The sequence below is a fragment of the Lepus europaeus genome, chromosome 7 (genome assembly GCF_033115175.1).
Source record: "Lepus europaeus isolate LE1 chromosome 7, mLepTim1.pri, whole genome shotgun sequence".
In the NCBI taxonomy this organism is placed as follows: Eukaryota; Metazoa; Chordata; class Mammalia; order Lagomorpha; family Leporidae; genus Lepus; species Lepus europaeus.
In genome coordinates this window covers 20552740-20573596 of record NC_084833.1, presented here as the reverse complement: position 1 = coordinate 20573596, position 20857 = coordinate 20552740, and the positions used below count along the sequence as shown (strand labels likewise).

The 20857-nt window shown below is 55.2% G+C and overlaps 1 protein-coding gene across 1 annotated transcript in view; it reads right to left on the bottom strand.

Moving 5' to 3' along the window:
- Positions 1-17545: 17545 nt before the first annotated feature.
- Positions 17546-20857, bottom strand: part of ALX4 (ALX homeobox 4) — a 44235-nt gene continuing 40923 nt past the window's right edge. The window contains exon 4 of the mRNA XM_062198025.1: positions 17546-17875. Within this exon, the coding sequence (XP_062054009.1) occupies positions 17546-17875 (330 nt within the window). The remainder of the gene's footprint in view (positions 17876-20857) is intronic.

The following is a 20857-nucleotide window of genomic DNA, read 5'->3' as shown; positions in this document are numbered from 1 at the left end:
CAAGACCCGGCTGCTCTACTTCCGATCCAGCTCTCTGCTATGGCCTGGGAAAGCAGTAGATGATGGCAGAAGTCCTTGGGCCCCTGCACTCATGTGGGAGACCTGGAAGAAGCTTCTGGCTCGTGACTTTGGATCAGTGCAGCTCCAGCTGTTGCAGCCATTTAGGGAGTGAACCAGTGGATGGAAGACCTCTCTCTCGCGCTCTCTCTCTCTCTCTCTTTCTCTTTCTCTCTCTGCCTCACCTCTCTCTGTGTAACTCTGACTTTTGAATAAATAAATATTTATAAAAAATATTTTAAAAAATGTGAACCAGAGAAAAGATTCCTCCCCGACCCTGCCGTGTGTGTGTGTGTGTGTGTCTCCCTCTCTCTCTGGCTCTTTCAAATAAATAAAAAATATTTTAGAAAAAAAAAGGTCCTCAGGCAGTAACATGCTATTTTTTTTAAGATTTATCTATTGGCCGGCGCCGCGGCTCACTAGGCTAATCCTCCGCCTTGCGGTGCCGGCACACCGGGTTCTAGTCCCGGTCGGGGTACCGATCCTGTCCCGGTTGCCCCTCTTCCAGGCCAGCTCTCTGCTGTGGCCAGGGAGTGCAGTGGAGGATGGCCCAAGTCCTTGGGCCCTGCACCCCATGGGAGACCAGGAGAAGCACCTGGCTCCTGCCATCGGATCAGCGCGGTGCGCCGGCCGCAGCGCGCTACCGCGGTGGCCATTGGAGGGTGAACCAACGGCAAAAGGAAGACCTTTCTCTCCGTCTCTCTCTCACTGTCCACTCTGCCTGTCAAAAATAAAAAAATAAAAATAAAAATAAAAAGATTTATCTATTTATTCGAAAGAGTTACACAGAGAGAGGAGAGGCAGAGAGAGAGGTCCTCTGTCTGCTGGTTCACTCCCCAGATGGCTGCAATGGCCAGAGCTGCACCGATCCAAAGGCAGGAGCCAGGATCTTCTTCCAGGTCTCCCACACAGGCACAGGGGCCCAAGGACCTGGGCCATCTTCCACTGCTTTCCCAGGCCATTAACAGGGAGCCGGATTGGACATGGAGCAGCTGGGTCACAAACCAGCACCCACATGGGATGCCAGGGTGACAGGCAGCACAGTAAGAGATGGGCGTGTCTGCTTAGCCTGATGTGCTAGCAGCAGCAGCAGCAGCGAATAGACTGTACTAGATTTATTGGTGGACTGGATATGGGGAGGAAAGCAATAGTGGATTCACAGCTAACTCCAAGGTTTTTCTCCTAGTTGAGTATAGAACTGTTAACTGGAGCATGGCAGATTGAGCAGGGTGAGGCAGCGTTAAGAGGGAGAATCAAGAACTCTGCTTCAGACATGTGAAGCTTAAAATGCATATGGGACACCCAAGGGATAAACTGTGATAGATTAGCATTAGTATTAATATTGGTATTTAGAGCAACCACTAAACACATTTTAAAAGAAGAATCCCTGATAGGGAGGAGGGGGTGGGAAAGTGGGTAGGAGGGGGCAGGTATGGTGGGAAGAATCACTATATTCCTAAAGCTGTAATTGTGAGATGTATGAAGTTTGTATTCCTTAAATAAAAGGTTTAGCAAAAAAGAAAAAAAAAAGAATCCCTAATAAGACCATACTGCAATTGGAATACCAAAAACGCACACAGTCGAAACAAAACAAGAAGAAGATGAGTACACAAAGAACAAATAGAATAAATAGGCAGGAACAAACAAGATAATAGATTTAAACACAAACATTTACATTAAATGTAAATGGCCTAAACACTAATGAAAGGCAGAGATTTTCCGACTGTGCTACGGCTGGACTATTTCCCCCAAAAGGTCGTGTGTTGGCATCTTAATTCCCACTGTGGCTCTTTTAGGGGATGAAGCCTAATGGGAGGTATTTAGGTCATGAGGGTGCTACCCTTGTGAACAGATTAATGCTGTTCCCATAGGAGTGGGTTTGTCTGCACTGAATATGTGTGTCTGAATACAGAAAGCAGAGAGAGGTAGGTATTTAGACCAGCACCGACAATGCTAGTTAAAACATCTGTGCCTTGCACCAGAGAACTTGGCTTTGATCCCTGGCTCCAGCTCCTCACTCCAACTTCCTGGCAATGCAGACCCTTTTGAGACACTAGGTGATGGCTCAGGTAACTGAGTCCCTATTATCCATATGGGAGACGTGGACGGAGTTCCCACCAGCCTCAGCCCTGGTCCAACCCCAGTGGTTGTGGGCATTTGGGAGTGAACCTGTGGATGGACTCTCTCTCTCTCTCTCTCTCTCTGCCTTTCTCCTTCTCTCTTCCCTCAAATAAGTAACATTTCTTAAAAATACATAAGACAAAAGTAACAACTGAAAGTTACATATGGATACAATTATATATGGATGTTTTAGTACTCTCAATAATTCATTAAACAAGTTGATAGAAAGATTAGAAAAATATCAATGGCCTGAATATCACCATCAATCCATCCCCGTGGCTTAATGGACAGTTACAGAACACTTCATCCCCCATAACTTCATACACATTCTTAAATGTGTTCTTAAATGCATGTGCGGCTTTGACCAAAAATGTGTTACACCAAAAAAAGTCAATAATTTTAGAAGAATTAAATACAAAAAAAAAAGTTTTCTTACCAATGGAATTAAATTGGAAATACATAACATATCAGGGAAAAATCCTTAATAATTGGGAGCTAAATAACAATCTCTAGGGGCCAGCATCATGACACGGCAGTTAAGCCACCTCCTATGACATCAGCATCCCCTACCAGAGCGCCGGTTTGAGTCCTGGTTGCTCCACTTCCCATCCAGCTCCCTGCCAATGCTGCATGAATGTAGCAGAAGACAGCCCCAGTGCTTGGGCCTGTGCCACCCACGTGGGAGACCAGATGGAGTTCCTGGCTTCTGGCTTCGGCTTGACCCAACCCTCACCACGGAGGCCATTTGGAAAGTGAAAGAGTGAATGGAAGAAAGATATTTCTCTTCCTCTCTCTTTCTCTCTCTTTCTCTCTGTAACTGCCTTTCAAATGAATAAATAAATCTTAAAAAAAAAAAAAACCTCTAACACAGGGATTAATAAAAACACAAAGAAAATTATAAAATATTTTTAATAGTGAAAAATGAAATTGTATCAAAATTCATGAGATAATTTAGAGGGAGAGCTATAGCTTGATGTGCTTAAATTAGAAAAGAAGAAAGGTCTAAAATGATCTAAGCTTCCACCTTAAAAACTAGAAAAAAGGAGAGCAAATTCAATCCAAAATAAATAAAAACAGAACAAAGATAAAAACAGAAATCAATAAAATAGAAAGTGGAAAATGATGGAAAAAAATTGATGGAGAGCTGGTTCTTTTTTAAAAAAAAATTTAGTGGCTGGCACTGTGGCATAATGAGTAAAGCCACCACCTGCAGTGCCGGGATCCCATATGGACACCGGTTCAAGTCCTGGCTGCTCCACTTCTGATCCAGCTCTCTGCTATGGCCTGGAAAAGCAGTAGAAGATGGCCCAAGTCCTTGGGCCCCTGCACCTACATGGGAGACCCAGAAGAATCTCCTGGCTCCTGGCTTTGGATCAGTGCAGCTCCAGCTGTTAGGGCCATCTGGGGAGTGAAGCGGCAGATGGAAGACCTGTCTCTCTGCCTCTGCCTCACTGTAACTCTGCCTTTCAAATAGATAATTTTTTTAAAGTTTATTTTTTATATACTTCCATCTACTTGAAAGGCAGAGAGATAGACACAGATTTTCCATGTGTGGTTCACTCCCCCAGATGTTTTAAGCAGGCTGGGCTGGGCCAGGCTGAAACCAGGACGAGAAGCTCCATCCAGGTCTCCCACATGGGTGGCAGGGCCCCAAGGACTTGAACCATCATCTGCCACCTCCCAAGATGCAACAACAGGAAGCTGGACTAGAAGCACAGTAGCTGGGACTCCAGAACGGGTCCCCGCGTCACCTCCTGTGCTGTAACGCCCACCCCAAAAAACTGATTCTTCAAAAAGATCAGAAAGCCACTGTTGGACACTGTTCAAAGGGTGAAAGGGCTAAATTACCACTATGGGGAGTCAGAGAGGGGACATTGGTACAGATCCTCAATGTATTAAAAGGGTGACACTGTCGCTATACTATGACTGGGTCTCCCCAACATTCACATGTGGCAGCTGAGCCCCCAGGGCCGTGATGCTGGCAGGTGGGATGTCTAGGAGGAGGTTGGGATTAGTGCCTTACAAAGACGCTTGTTTGTTTCCTTGGCCTCTGAGGGCGCACCTTGCCATTTAGGTGGGCTGCACTTTCAGCTGACGCAGATCTGCGGGGGCCTTGATGTTGGGCTTGGCAGCCTCCAGAACTGTGAGCAGTAACTGTCTAGGGTTTGTAAATTTCCCGGTCTGTCTTGTGTCAGCAGCTCCAGTGGACTGAGACAAGTACACACAGCTTTACCCCAGTTATGTTATTGAGGTGGGGCGGACACACATCCGTAGAAGACACAAATAGGCAAAAGTGCCTGAAGAAGAAACAGAAACTCTGCATATCCGACGTCTGCTTTAAAAAAATAAAATCATAGCTTACAGTGATCAGTCAAGAAATACTCAAGTCCACGTTTTTTTGTTTGTTTGTTTGTTTGTTTGACAGGCAGAGTGGACAGTGAGAGAGAGAGACAGAGAGAAAGGTCTTCCTTTTTGCCGTTGGTTCACCCTCCAATGGCCGCCGCGGCTGGCGCGCTGCGACCCGCGCACCACGCTGATCTGATGGCAGGAGCCAGGTGCTTCTCCTGGTCTCCCGTGGGGTGCAGGGCCCAAGGACTTGGGCCATCCTCCACTGCACTCTCTGGCCACAGCAGAGAGCTGGCCTGGAAGAGGAGCAACCAGGACAGAATCCAGTGCCCTGACCGGGACTAGAACCCGGTGTGCCGGCGCCGCAAGGTGGAGGATTAGCCTAGTGAGCCACGGCGCCGGCAGAAGTCCACGTTGTTTTGTTTTCAGTGTTGTTATTTATTTACTTGAAACACAGATAGAAAAGGGCCCTCATCTGCTGTCTCACTCCTCAAATGCCCATGTGGCTGGGACCTGAAGCCAGGAGCAAGAACTCAGCCCAGGTCTCTTGCACAGGTAGAAGGGACTCCCCTACTTGAGCCATCTCTGCTGCCTCCCATGTCCTCATTAGCAGAAAGCCGGGATGAGGAGCTGCAAATGTGATGGAACCAAGTACTGCAGTGTGAGGCAACCGGCATCTCACCGGGAGGCCAAATCCCCACCCCCTGCCCCCACCAGGGCACGCAATTTTAATGGTGAATTCTATGGAACATTTAAGAATGCATAATACCGGGGCCGGCGCCGTGGCTCACTTGGTTAATCCTCCGCCTGCGGTGCCGGCATCCCATATGGGCGCCGGGCTCTAGTTCTGGTTGCTCCTCTTCCATCCAGCTCTCTGCTGTGGCCTGGGAAAGCAGTAGAATATTGCCCAAGTCCTTGGGTCCCTGCACCCACATGGGAGACTGGGAAGAAGCACCTGGCTCCTGGCTTCAGATTGGGGCAGCTCTGGCTGTTGTAGCCATTTGGGGAGTGAACCAGCGGATGGAAGACCTCTCTCTCTGTCTCTCTCACTGTCTGTAACTCTACCTGTCAAATAAATAAATAAAATCTTTAAAAAAAAAAAAAAAAGAATACATAATACCAATCTTATACAAACTCTTCAGAAAATATGTACGGGGAACAAAATGTGTCCCAGCGCATTTTAAGTGACCACACCCTGTTACCAAAGCCAGGAAAAAAATAGTACAAGAGACTTGTAGGCCAATCACTCCTGGAACTTAAATACAAGCATTTTTTAAAAGATTTTATTTATTTATTTGAGAGGCAGAGTTGCAGAAAGACAGAGAGAGAGAGAGAGAGAGAGAGAGAGAGAGAGAGAGAGAGAGAGGTCTTCCATCTGTTGGTTCACTCCCCAAATGGCCCAAATGGCTGGAGCTGAGCTGATCTGGAGCCAGAAGCCAGGAGCTTCTTCCAGGTCTCCCATGCTGGTGCAGGGGCCCAAGGGCTTGTGCCATCTTCTACTGCTTTCCCAGGCCATAGCAGAGACTGGATCAGAAGTGGAACAGCCAGGACTCAAACCAGCACCCATATGGGATGCTGGCATCACTGGCAGAGGCTTAGCTTGCTATTCCACAGCGCTGGTCCCAACAAAAACTTCTTAACAAAATATCAATAGCAGACTGAATCCAGCAGCATACAAAAAGGATAATACATGGGGCCAGCACTGTGGCACAATGGGTAGAAGCCCTGGCCTACAGGGCAGGCATCCCATATGGGCGCCCGTTTAAGTCCCAGCCACTCCACTTCTGATTCAGCTCCCTGCTGACGCACCTGGGAAAACAGTAGAAGATGGCTCTAGTGCTTGAGCCCCTGCACCCACGTGGGAGACCCAAAAGCTCTTGGCTCTTGGTTTTAGATCAGCACAGCTCCGGCCATTGCATCCATTTGGGAAGTGAACCAGCAGATGGAAGATATCTCTCTCTCTCTCTCTCTCTCTCTCCCTCTTTTTGTAACTCTTTCAAATAAATAAAGTAAATCATTAAAAAAATAAATAAATAAAGGATAAGGCTGGCACTGCAGCTCACTAGGCTAATCCTCTGCCTGCAGTGCTGGCACTCTGGGTTCTAGTCCTGGTTGGGGCACTGGATTCTGTCCTGGTTGCCCCTCTTCCAGTCCAGCTCTCTGCTGTGGCCCAGGAAGGCAGTGGAGGATGGCCCAAGTGCTTGGGCCCTGCACCCACACGGGAGACCAGGAGGAAGCACCTGGCTCCTGGCTTTGGATAGGCACAGCACCAGCCATGGCGGCCATTTGGGGGGTGAACCAACGTAAGGAAGACCTTTCTGTCTCTCTCTCTCACTGTCTATAACTCTGCCTGTCAAAAATAAACAAATAAATAAAATAAAGGATAATACTACATGACTTATGGATGCAGAGTCAATCTAACATTTACAAATCAGCCAGTGGACTCCACAAGAAAGGGAAAGAGAACATACTATGCAATTATCTAATATATTGAATATAATTATTTCAACACGTGTACAGAAAGCATATGACAGAATGGCACACCCATTCATCCTTAAAAATGTGTGTGTATCTCCACACAAAGAGTTGCACACAAATGTTCATGGTGACTTTATTCAGAATAGTCAAAAACTGGAAATAAATATTCCGCAGCAGTTGAGTGGCTAGACAAACTGTGGTCTATCCACATAACAGGTGCAAGTCAGCACTCAACAATAACGCACTGCTGAGAGGCACAGCAGGTGCATGGAAGAGGCCGGACACAAAAGAGCACCCAGGGTCAGCATGATGTGTGTGTGCCCGATGCACACGAGTGGGAGCCAAGATGGGACCAGGAGGGGCTCCAGACATCCTGGGATGAGGGACCACACTCACTCTGTATTTGACCATGGTGACAGCCACATGCCTTGCTGTGTTAGCTCATCCAGTTCTACACAATGACTAGTGCATTTCAGGTGAGTTCTACCGCAAGAAAGGCGATTGAGAGAAAACCGAGGGCGGGCGCTGTCACCCTCCGCAGCTCCTCCTCAGGACCTCGGCATCAGGGGCCTGCCTCCCACCACCTCCGCCTAGCGTCTGTGCGGCCCTCGCTGTGGGCTGCCGCCTCCAGCTCTCCCGCTGAGCCCCCTGAACAGCCACATGAGCCACACTGCGCCGCGTGCCTCGGCTTCCAGAAGAAGACGCGTTCTGCCTTCTAGGGGCTTCTCTTGGCATCAGTATTCACAGACCAGTCCCATGCGGCCCTGTTTGCTGCGTGGGGCAGTGCGTGGCCACCAGGGACCCACGGCCCTTGCCTGCTGGGGAAGGGGAGGACGGGTCCTTCTGACTTGGCAAAGGTGGCGTCCGACGTGGGGTTTGAAGTTCATGGTGGAGATGGTATTAGGTGGACGGGGTGGGGAGCGGTGGGGAGGCTGGGCCAGGCATTTTGAGAAGAGGTATGAAGGGAAGCAAGCAGATAGGGACACAGAGTGGACACAGCCCTGGTGTCGCAGGGGCTTGGACTCCAGACTGGGGAATTAGAGAAGCGGCTGGGTCAGAGTCTGGGCCTGGACTAGCGCCTCCAGAGACGGAACCAGCAGCACAGGGAGAGAGAGATGATGGGACTTCAAAAGGCTCGTGAAAAATGGAACTTGAAAATGTTGTAATTTTGGCATAAGACATTTTTGAGCTCCGTGCCTATAGGGGTCTTCAGAAGGGTCACGAAAATCGCATATTATGAAGAAGTGGCATAGATCGTCAATGTTCTTGGCACCAAAATAAACAGACCCTTTCATTCCGTGTTTCCTTGAGCTTTCTGAGATGCCCTTGTGTGTGATGGGCTTGTTATTAAGGGGAACTGGCTTCTGGGGTAACGGAGGCTGGGAAGTCCTGCGACAGATAGCCTAGCGGAAAAGCGCCCGGCCGGGGAAGCTGATGATACGGTTCTCGACCCAACGCCAAATGCCTGGCAGCATAAGAGGGCAGCTGGCGTGAGTCCTGGAGTCCCAAGGCCACAGAGTCCAGAAGTCTGAGGTCCAGGGATAGGGGGAGGAGACGTCGAGGGCGGGTCCTCCCTGCCTCGATGCCCTCACTTCACATCTGTCTCCTTGGAAACGCCCGCCGGGCACACCCAGAAGTAATGTGTTAGCAGGTGACACCTAACACCGACCACCACGGGCTGGACTACCGAGCTGATCTCCAGGCTGGAGCAGGGCTTTGTAGGTTGAGGTTCTGGCCACGGCTGTGATCCAAGCTGCTTGTGGCCTCGGCGTTGAGGGTGGGGCGGCAGGGAGAGGCTCGTAGAGGGATGTAATCACCTAGCAGGGGCCTGGGTAGAAAGTGCCAAGGCACTGACGCCGAGTGGTTGCGGGCTCCTCTGGGCACTTGCTGGGACTGGCTCAAACCCTGTGTGCTGGATGTGTGTCTCTCTGCCTTCCTCCGTCTGCTTTCCGTGACACAGAGCAGCTACACTGCTTGTCCTGGACCCTGCACCTGGGTCACCTGCTAGAGCCTAGCCTCTGGTGCTGACCTAGGGCCCACACTGAGGTAAGAAGGCCTGAGTGAGGTCACAGGCCTGCATTCTACAGGAGCAGTGTGCTTCTTCGAGAAGGGAGAGACACCACAGCTGTCTGTGTGTAGACACAGCGGGAAAGCTGTCATTGCAAGCCAGCAAGAGAGGCCGCACCAGGAACCAAATTTGCCAACGTGTGCATCCTGAACCTTGGCCACCAGAACTATGAGAAAAGACCCAGTGTGTGGCGGCCTGATCCACCACCCCGGTCCCCACCCCACCTGGCCAATCCATAAAACCACCGCCAGGGGTCTCCGGGGCTTTGCGGTCTGGCGACATGCCGCAGAACACGACCCAGCCTCTGGTGCGCCGCCCTTAGCCACTTGGATGGAAGTCAACCCCTCTAGGTGCCTGATCCCTCCCGTCTGTGGAACCGGTCTCCAGCTCTGACTATTTTAACTCCTCAAAGGCACCTGGCGAGGTCAGCAGGAAGCAGCCGGGGATCCCCGTTTTTCGGGTGAGCACACTCACAATGAAAGCCGGGGTGCCGCAGTCGGCTGCAAAGCCAGTTCCGAGGCCCGGGTCTCCTGTCGCTCAGATCTCCCCGTGAGCTCCTGGCCTGCGCGCTCCTCCGCGCTGCCATCCGGACAGAGCTTTCTGTCCAAAGCTGTCTTGAAGAGGTGGTGTGGGCTGCTCCTGCCTTTCCCCCTCGCTGGGCTCCTGCCCCTTCCTTTATCGCCCCACCCCCACTCACACACACACACTCATTCGTGGTCATGCCCTGTCGTGGCCGCAGGGAAGAAGCCCTCCCTTCCCCAAAGAGCCTGGGGATGATGGGGGTACCTTGTGGGCCCAGGACGGAGAAAGGAGGGGGAGGGGCTTATGAAGCCCGGGGTATGGAGGCGGCATGGCAACCACACTGTCTCCTGTCTCTAGGAACCACATCCTGCCCGGGGCTCTGGGGGCACAGAGCCCAAGGCGGGTCTGCCCCCCACTAGTCGCAGCAGCTACTCAACACATGGCACGCACATGGCCGTGAACTGAAGCCCCTCGTGGAAGTGTGCCCTTCCTCCAGCCTGCTGGTCTGTGTTGAGCTTAAAAAAGAAAAGAAAAAAAAAATAATAATAAAATGTGGTTGGAATCACACAGGGTTCCTGGGAAGATGTCAATGCTCACACCCCATTGTCCTCCAGCCGCAGCGTGCGTCTCCCGGCTGGTGAGCCCGCAGACAGTTCGCAGTCTGAAGTCGGCCCTATTTTGGGGACCCGGCTATTTGCGGAGGGCCTATTGTTCCCGGCTGCTGAGCACGCAGGACTGGGACTGCGGCAGCGCCAAGCCCTCTCCACTCCCTGCCCAAGTTGGATGCTGTTTCCTGCAGCAAGGCTGGGGGCCGTGGGATGGGTGAGGAGCTGAAGCCTCCAGCAGTTTTCTGCTGGGTGTGGTCCAAGGCAGGAAAGAGGCTCTATCTTCAGGCTACAGCGGTCACGGAGCATCTAGGGAGGATGGGCGGAAAATGGATGTGAGCCCGAGGCTAAGAAACTCCAAGAGGAGCACTGTTGAAGCCAGGCCCACGGGGCCACCCTGGCCCGGGTAGGGGCTGGCCCCGTGCTGGAACACTTAAGAAAGAGGCCGAGCTCTCTGGCCCGGCCATGGCTCAGCGAGAGTGCACCAGGTCCAGGGTCAAGCGAAGGCTCGGAGTCCTCTCTGGGCTGATCTCTAGTTACTCAGTTACTCCAAGCGCACTCACAGCCCACCGGTTCTTTTTTTTTTTCTTTATTTTTTGACAGGCAGAGTGGACAGTGAGAGACAGAGACAGAGAGAAAGGTCTTCCTTTTGCCGTTGGTTCACCCTCCAATGGCCGCCGCGGTAGCGCGCTGCGGCTGGCGCACCGCGCTGATCCGATGGCAGGAGCCAGGTGTTTATCCTGGTCTCCCATGGGGTGCAGGGCCCAAGGACTTGGGCCATCCTCCACTGCACTCCCGGGCCACAGCAGAGAGCTGGCCTGGAAGAGGGGCAACCGGGACAGGATCGGTGCCCCAACTGGGACTAGAACCCGGTGTGCCGGCGCCGCTAGGCGGAGGATTAGCCTATTGAGCCGCGGCGCCGGCCACAGCCCACCGGTTCTTAGAGCCGCACTGCCGTCTGCACGCACGTGTGCACGTGGGGGGCTGCCAGGCCAATCAAAGCAAAGACGGGTCCGTGGGGGCTGGGCGCAAGGTATGGGCAACACTTGGGTTTGGGACCCGGAGTGAAGAAGGAACTCCACGGAGGGGGTTGTCACCTGCAGGGCACCTTGCACAACAACGAGGCGTCCTCCAGATGCAGGGGCTGGGGAGGGGACAAAGGCGTCCAGGCAGAAGGGAGAGCAGGCTCGTGATGGGACAGGCGGAAGGTCCCAGATGGCTTGAGAACAGGGCGGGCAAAGAGTGGACTGAGCCGTGGTCTGTGGTCAGAGCTCGCCCTGCGGGCTTGCACTCCACCCAGTCAGGCCTCCGTATTTGCCGGTTCTGCCTCCAGCGATTCCAACAACCACAGACAGAAAATTTTCTGTGCAAAAAAAAAAATCATGTCTACACTGATTATCTACAGGCTTTGTGGGGGGGGATTATTCCCTCAGTTATTCGGTCAAAAAGCTGTATCCATAGCACTTACACGGTACTAGGTATTGTTGAGTAACGCCGTGTGGACCCATAGCACACTGGAGACCGGCGTCGAGCTGCAGCAGGTGAAGGCGCCGCGTGGGGGCGCTCGCATCCCGGCCGCAGCCCTAACTCCGTCCCTGCTGCTCCGTGCTCTGATCCAGCTGCCTGTGAGTGCGCCTGGGAGGCAGCAGAGGCTCACGTCCATTGGGTCCCCGCCATTCCCATGGGAGGCATGGAAAGAGCTCCTGGCTCCTGGCTTCAGCCCGGCCCAGCCCCGGCTGTTACAGGCGTCTGGGGAGTGAAGCAGCGGATGCAGGATTCTCTCGCTGTCTCACTCTCTCGCGCGCTCTATCACTGTGAACTTCACATAAATACAACTTTTTTATAAAGCGTACAGGGGGATGAGCGCAGGTGGTAGGACTCATGTACAAAAACTCTGCGATGTGTTTCTAAAGGACTTGAGCATCGCTGGTTCGGTGTCTCTGAGACCTGGAGCGAATCATCCCAAGGTACCAAGGCGACCCCATGAGGCCAGCCTCCCTTATCCCGAGTAGCCACACCCAGCGGCACTCTGCAGGGTTTGGGGGAACACAGCACAGTGAGGGGAGACAGCCTCCCCCTGCTGTGGCTCGTCCGTGGCTTCTCCCTCCCTCTGCTTCACTTCCTGTCCCGTGACCCGGAAGTGATTGGTGTAGAGCATCCACGCACCGCCATCACCCCCCCTCCCCCCCGCAAGCCTCTATATGTGTCTGATGTCATTTTTCCAGGCCAGCTTGAAACCTGTTGCTTCTACACTGCACATATTTCCCCCACAGTTAGCAAATCGGAGACACGGCCCCAGGAAATCAATGGAAAGAAGGGAGAGTGGGGAGTTTCCTGAGACCCCTCGGTGGGTCTTCCAGGTCGCTCCGCCCTTGTACGGTCCTCCCAACCTTCCCCAGAGGCAGTCAGCCAGACGGGGAAGAGTGCTTGTTCCCAGCCTGCAGGCGCGACCGTGGGCAGGCACCTGGGTGGTCAGCAGGAGGACCCTTTCTCTGGGCAGTGGCCCTCTGGGGACAGCCGGCCGCCTGCTGAGTCTCCTTCCGGCTGCAAGGCCAGGGGACACCTCTCCTCTGCAGGCCCCGGACCCTCCCTACTTCACGGTTTGTCTTCAGAGCCTTGCTTTAAAAAAAACCAGTCATCCGAGAGTAGGGGCCGCTGCTTAGGACACGGACCCTCTCAGAGTGCCTGGGTCCCAGCGCTGCTCCAGTCTCCAGTCTGCTGCTGGTGTAGCACCCTGGCAGGCAGCAGTGACAGCGCCCTGGCTGGGTCCCTGGTGCCCACATGAGGTGGGTCCCTGCCATCCCTGTGGGAGACCCGGGTGGAGTTCCAGGCTCCTGACTTCAGCCCGACCCAGCCCTGGCTGTTGCAAGTATTTGGGGACTGGACCAGTGGATGGAGGATCTCTCTTTCTCTGTGTGTGTGTGTGTGTCCTGGCTTCCAACTCCAGCCCAGCCCAGCTCTGGCCATTGTGGGCATTTGGAGAGTGAACCAGTCAGTGTGCACGTGCTGTCTTTCAAACAAAGAAGCAAAAATGTAACAGTCATCCAGGCATGCCTCCTGCAAAGAAAGTTCTAGCCCGAGGTGAGCAGTAGAGCCAGGGTGGGATCCTGCCTCTCCCAGAGGCCCGTCTTGTACTCTTGATGTCCAGCAGCCGAGGCCGCCATGTCCTGGTGCCCCCCCACCCTCTCAGATGAGCACCATTCACTGGCATTGAGGACACCATGTGGGGACCCCTGGGGGTGCACAGTCCGAGCCCAGCACACACGAGACCCAGGGGAAGCAGGGGGCTGCCACTGTGACCCATTCTGCTGGCTGGGAGGTGGGCTCTGGCACCCCCAGGCAGCTCCTCTGGGACGATCGGGGGAGCCTGGAGGGCCTGGCGCCCACCCTCCCACCCCCCTCACCCCCGGCTGCTTTGTGCAGGAGCCCCGGCCGGCCACCTGTTGTTAATCTAGCCCCGGTAATCCGTTCTGCAGTGTGTCAGCAGTTCAAAAGGGCACTGTTAGTATTTTTTGCCGACTTCAATTAACGTGAGATTTCAGGGGCCCCCTCTGATCACATTTCATCTGTCACAAGTCAGGAACAAAACAGACGGATTCCAGTGGAGAGGAGGAAGGAGAAGGAGTTTATTGCAAACAACAACAACCAAACAATGTGGGCTTTGCCCAGCAAAGGGTGTTCTGGGAGCGTCCGGCTATGTCTGCTCTTCATGCTGCTCCGGGCCTGGGCCCCTCAGTCCACTTCCCCTCGGGTTCCTCCCCTCCCCAGGGAGATGTAAGTGCAATAACTTACTGTAAAAGGCAAGAACATTTCTTTTAATAGTTTTGCTATCATGTAGTTACATGGTGGTATAGGCAGTTAACACTTTATGGAACCGACCTCAATTTTTTTTTACATTTTTTTCTGAATTTTTTCATGTATTTTTCATATATATTTTTTAATATTCCACCCCAGGCCATTAAGCTAAAGGAAAAGTTGCATTTACACAGGGTTAAAATATCTTACAATGAGAACAGTAAGTATTGGTTGAGGTTCATGATCCTTCTATCACTCAGCTCTCTCTGGCCACACTGCACACCCAGAGTATTAAACGCTGCAAACTGTTCTCCAAAATCAGTAGTATCAAGGCCTAGATCTATGTTTGGGAGTGAACGGGGGAGAGAGAGGAGAGGGCAGGGCTAGCGATCGCCTCATTCGATGCCGTGAGGGTGTCCAATGGAAACAGCTTTCTGCCTACGACATCCTGCAGGAAGTGGGGTGGACGCGTCTGACACGCAGGGTTTCTGTCGTCCCGTTCTGGCTTGGCCCGCTCATGGTTCCTATCCTGGGGGCCAGGTTGTCAGCTGTCCTCCCCAAGCTGGGCCTGAGCCTCAGGCCGCCCAACGGACCGGGAAGCCCAGAGTTATCTTCCTTGAATTTGGTCTCACCGCCACGCAGCCCCAATTCGGGGTGACCCCGTAAGCGGGGGCAGACGTGGGGACGTGCCTCTCGCCTACCTAGCCAAAGTGACAGGAGGGCGGGCACCTGAGCTGGGACCTGTGTGTGTCACAGCGGTGCACACCGGACAGCCCTGTCACTCTCGCTGCCTCTCTCCCCCCACCTCCTTGCAGTGTCTTGGAACCAACCTGGCCCCAAAGCTGGACACGCACACGATCATGAGAGCTGAGAATCAAGTACGGTTACAAGAATTCCAGGAAAGTTACAAAAGCCCGTGTCCTCCAGGCGCCATTGGAGACCAGCCCCCCTGTGGCCCCACCCCCGCAGCCCCCTGCGCCCTCATGCCAGGGAGCGGCCAGGGCTCTGGAGGGCAGTAGCAGCACCTTAGTGTTCAACCCCAACACAGACTCATCCCGGCAGGGGCCCGCGGCGCTCACCTGCCGGCTACCCACTGCTTCCTGTGGCCCAAGGAAAACCTCGCCTCTCTTAGCTTATTCGCTGCGCAGTGAGCCACGTGGCAGGTGGCGTGACCCTCCAGCGAGCCACACGGCCTTAGCTTAGCTTAGCTGGCTTTGCTAATCCAGAGCCCAGGGAGGAGCCAAGGTCCTGTGGTTCTCTTCCTGAGAGATGGGAGGAGGTTCTGGGGAGCAGTGCACCTGCTACTCTGGCCGCCAGGAAAGCCCAGGCCCTCGGAGCGTGGGCAGCAGGACTGGCTCCTCTCCTTTCTCTGTGCACCCTCAGTCACTGGGGCACCCTTCTCTGTAGTGAAAGGTCTAAGGGAGACCCTAGGAGTGGTTCCATAGGCTACAGGGGCCGAGTGGGCTGATGGGCCCTGGGGGACAGGTGGTCACCTTGGCGAGAGGAGCAGGGACGTTGTAGGCGCTTCTCAGCTGTGCCACACTGCAGCTATGGAGCCTCCTCCTAACAGAAGCCTTTTCCTCCCAAGCTTTTGGGACGAAATGTGCCTGGTTTGGGTCTAGCTCAGCCACTGGACACAGGCATGGAGGCCAGGGGCCCCTTCCAGAACCCAGCCATAGCCAGTTTGCTTCTGGGGCCACCCTGGCTCCCTTCTCTCCAGGAGAAACATGGTCCCTGCGCCTCCCCTGCCACTGAGAGCGGCTGAGGAGAAAACGGGGTACGGCTCCCGCCTCCAGTCCGTCCTTGGCCTCGCTGAGTTTGGGGGGGGGGGGTCTGAGCTCTCTCAGCGAACCTCAGAACCGGGAAGGGGCTTCCTCAACGCCACCCCCAGCTCTTCAAACATTTGACACTCCATGCCAAGCCTTCAAGAACATTTCATTCAATGCCCAAGACCCTGCTCATCACGCTAAGATGGGTTCGACAGCTCAGACCACAAAGGGGTCTCTTACTAAGAGTAGATACGAGTAGGCAAGGGGAACAGGGATTCCTGGCATCTGTCCCCACCCACTGAGACCCTGGGCAGCTCCAGGGCAGGGCTCTCACTCGTCAACGTCAAGGTTTCTCTTAGCTCAAACCAGGAACCCACTCTGTGTCCCGGCCCTGAGCCTAGCGGGGCTGGCACTCCTCACGGGCAGCAAGCAAGACATAAGGTAGAAAGGGAAGCGCTGTTGGCCGGAGACTCCCTGCTGGCAGGTCCTGCTTTAGGGACGGTCACTGTGCACCATCAGTTTAGCTGAGGGCTGGGGCCAGGTGCCAAACCCCAGCAGCAGGTGTCAAGTTCAGGCAGACAGGGGACCCCCCCCACCCCAACCTCAACCCTTGGACAGGTGGGAAGTCTGGCTTCAAGGACGCATCCTGCCATGGAGACAGCAACCCATGGGAGCTCAGCCCCGAGAGCCTTTGCCGAGGCCAGAGAGATGGGCTGTATTCTGACGCCCTGGGGAGAAGACAGGTAAGGGCAGGGCAAGCTGGAAGGCAACAGGGGGAGGAACGCAGAGTCCCCACGCGTCCCCACCTGCGAGAGTGGTCAGTGGGCAGCCATGGGAGGGCCCTGAGCCTGGCCACGCAGCTTCTGGGCTGCTCCTGACCCTCTGCTGCTGTGGCCTGAAGCCGGAGCTTCAGTGTTTGGGGTCCAGGACACGGAAGTGCCCCCCGTGGGGCCAGCACAGGACTGGGAAGAGAGAAGCACCTGCAGGTCTTCCTGGAGGGGCCCTGAGGGGGCTCCAGCCCCAAGCGGACGGAGAACAAAGCAGCCCACCCTCCCCACTGTGGCGCACGCCCAGCTCCTGCTCACCAACAACAGTAGCCTGGCAGGGGGTGGAGGAGTGGAAGGGGGTCGGGTGTGTTCTTGGCTCCTCCCCTGCAATGTCCACTCAGAGTCGTCATGGAGGAGTCACCCCTGGGGCCGCAGTGCTGGGTGGCCGCGGGCTCCTCAGCCTCCCACGCCTCTCTGCCACCCACTCCTCCAGGGGACCCAGCACCCAGACAGCCAGCAGCACTGTGTGTGCTCCTGGGAAGAAAAGACCATGGGGGCTGCAGCTGACCCCACAGGGCGGCCTGTTCTGCTGACACAGCCACCAGCCTGCTGACCGGGGGTCCCACAGAATGAGAACGTGTGGACAAGACTGGGCTGGCCCGGCTGCTGGTCTGGGCGGGAACCTAACTTTGACTCAAGGTCAAATTCAGCAGGGCGGGAGCGGGGGGTGGGGTGGGCAGAAGGGCCTTACAGTGGATGTAAAGTTGCAAAAAGGGGCCTCCTGGCTTTCTCTACTGCCTTTGCCAGGGAGGGGCCGGCACCTGCTGCCCCCTCCCTCCCAGCGGTCCACGGGGCTTCAGACTTGGGGCGGCCGAAAGTGCTGTGGGTCAGGCCCCTGGGCCAGGCCAGGTTCCTAAAAGGAAAGTCGAGTGGGGGAGGGCTGGGGGCCTGGAAAGCATGGGCGTGGCCACAGCCCCGAGGCCGGGGAGGGCAGGGGATGGGGCAGCAGGGGCCCTGTCATGTGGCCCAGGAGATGGCCGCACTGTGCTCCTTGGCCTTCATGCGCAAAGCCGCGATGCTGGAGGTCTTGCGGTCTGGCTCGCCGTTCAGCTCGTAGCCGTTGAGGCCCGGGCTGAGGCCTGCCGCTCCAAACAGGCTGCCCATGTGCGTCTGGCCCACGTGACCGCCAGCCCCAGAGACACTCAGGAAGTCGGTGACGCTGCTGGCCCCAGAGCCAGGCGGGTGGGCGTGAGGGGACATGCAGGCAGGCACCGGGTCACAAGGGACCACGCAGGCTGGCACTGGGGACGCAGCCCCGTTGTTGCCGATCCAGGACGGGTTCTGAATCTGGGGAGAGTGAAGAGACAGGTGTCAGGCGGGCTGCAGGAGGGTGGGGTGGGAGGGGTCTTGCTCCCTGCCCGAGGCCATGCTCGTAATGAAAACATGCTTGTGGCATAGCGGGTAAAGCCACCACCTGCAGTGCCCGCATCCCATATGGGTGCTGGTTTGAGTCCCGGCTGCTCCACTTCCGATTCAGCTCTATGCTATGGTCTGGGAAAGCAGTAGGAGATGGCCCAAGTTCTTGGGCCCCTGCACCCGCATGGGAGACCCAGAGGAATCTCCTGGCTTTGGACCAGTGCAGCTCCGACCATTGCGGCCAATTGGAGAGTGAACCAGCGGATGGAAGACCTCTCTCTTTCTTTCTTTCTTTCTTTCTTTCTTTCTTTCTTTCTTTCTTTCTTTCTTTCTCTCTCTCTCTCTGCCTCTCCTTCTCTCTGTGTGTAACTCTGACTTTCAAATAAATACATAAAATCTTATTAAAAAAAAAAAAAGAAAAAGAAACATGCTTAAGTGTTGAACCTTGATGAACAACACCAAGACGCCCGCCCACGGGGAAGTGGGATCACGCAATGGATCCTGGGCCCAGGACCAGGCCAGCAGCAGATAGTAAGTTAGTCGTAAGCATTGAACTTGACTTCAGCAGGACTGGTTGAAGGGCTGGCTGGTGGCCCAGCCCCCTCAGCCCGGCAGGCGTCCCCATTAGGACGCCCTGTAGGCTTGGCCTCTCCACCCGTGGACAGCGGCTGTGTCTCCCTCATCTCCCAAGGGCACCTGAGCAAGGTGAGACGGTCTCAACTCCCAGAGCTCTGGCGTCCGGAGCAGAAGCCCTGGGCTCCAGGTTTGTGGATGGGAAGCAGGGGGCCTAACTCCTCCCAGAAGCCAAGGTCAATGGCTGAGCTTCTGGGACAGCACTGAGGCTGGAGAACTGAGGGTGGAAGGGGCTGCCTCAGAAGGGGACAGAAGGGTAGATGGCCACAGGCCCCGGGGAGGCCGAGGGTGGACAACCACAGGCCCTGGGGAGGCCGAGGGTGGCCAGGCACACCTTATCTTCCATCCGGACAACTGCCATACCTTCCCTCCCCACCTGTCACACTGTGGTGCCACCCAAGTGTTTCGCAGGAGGTGGACACGGGGCATGGAGGACGAGACCCTGTGTGTCTTAGCTGTGCAATGTGGGGGTCTTAGCGGCCTCAAGCAGGCTTCTGCTGGCCTGGCCTGCCCTTTGGCCACCCCAGATCCTGGGGGTCATCTAGTGGCTGGCAGACTGGCCATGCCATGTGTACCCCCTGGGCTCAGGCCACTGGGAGCTGGTGGGTGCCTTACTACTGTGGCTTGCAAGAGGCCTGGGATTGGCCATCTGTGATAGGAGGCGGAGGAGGGCTCTGGACCTCAGGCAGCAGCGACAAGGCCAAGGAGATAGGGTGAGAATTCAGTCCTCCAGGGACACAGGGAGGCTGGGTTTGTGGGTTTGGGAGGGGGAGGGGAGAGGGTGAAAGAACGGAGCTGGAGCTGCTGTAGACAGCGCTTGTAGAGAGAGCCCACCTTGCTCAGCCGCACCTCCCACGAGCCCTGGCTGTGAATCCCGAGGTGGGTGGAGGAAGGTGCAGAGCTGGTCCGGGTGGGAGCCCAGACGCCAATCGCTAGCCAGGCACCGAGAGTGGCAGGAAGGAGAGAGAGGGCTTCCCGTGCGGCTCGCGGGCTGCCTGCGGGGAGGGGCCAGGCTTGGCACCTCTGCCGTGGGGGTCCGAGGGCCGTCAGGAGTGGGCTTAGCCGAGAACGCAGCTCTGCGGGGCCCTCCTCATCCCTCAGCACCTCGCCGAGGCTGCAGGACGCTGCTGGCACCCAGAAGATGCTGTGCAGCAGGAGGGCGGGTGGTGCACACAGAGGCCGGGAGAGCCCAGCACCTGCAAACCACTTCTACGACCGTGCAGTTCTCCCGTCTCCTTACCATCAGCAGCTTACAAAAAAGCTGGGGTGGATACTTCCATGGTGCCCAGTTTCCAGGTGGAGAAACTGAGGCTCAGGCAGCTGGACACCTGGGTGAGGTGAGAAAGGCCTGGGGCTTGGAGGGACCTCAATCTAGGGACTTGGATTTCCATGTCTCTCTCTCCCTCTCAAATAAAAAGAAATAAAATAAAGGGAGCTTCTTGTTAAGGCACAGCCTGGAAGAGTGTACCGGGGCCCTTGGCACCCACATAGGAGACCCAGATGGAGTTCTTGGCTCCTGACATCAGCCTGGCCCAGCCTCAGCTGTTGTGGGCATTTGGGGAGTGAACCAGAAGATGGAAGATCTCTCTCTCTCTCTCTCTCTCTCTCTCTCTCTCTCTCTCCCCCCCGTCTGCCTCTGCCTTTCAAAGAAATAAAAAAAAAATACCATTCCATGTTCATCTTCACCTGGCCACAAGCCTTCCAGATTTCACAACTCTTTTTCCCAGGGGCCACTGCGAGTGAGAGCCGGCAGCCTGCAGCCCCGGGCCTTCCACCCACCCGGGTCCTGATGCCACAGCTTTGGCTTGGGTGTCCTCCAGAGGGCCACAATGAAAGGCGCAGTTCCCAGTGTGGCACAGTGAGGAGGGGATGGGAGGTCCTTGGGTCATTGGGGACGTGCCCTTGGATGGGACTGGGGAACCCCAGTCTCCCTCCAGCTTGCCATTGGGTGCCATAAGCTCTTCCCCATACATGTGTTCCCGCCATGGTGTGTTACTACCGGCTGCCCTCACTGCACCCCAGACTGAGGGGCCAGCCCATCTTGGATGCTGCTCCCCCAAAGCTGTGAGCTCAAGACCTCTTTTTAAGTTTGCTGCCTCGAGTCTTCTGTTACAGTGATGGAAAGCTGAGCTAGGGCAGGGGCCAAGGAGGCAGGGGGAAAGGGGCTCTCACTGTCCCCACCGCCCCTTCCCTGAGCCCAGCCAAATCTTGGACAATGATGATGTGATGGGCAGAAGGAGCTCTGAGCCACCCACATTGAGCTGGAAACAGGCACCCACC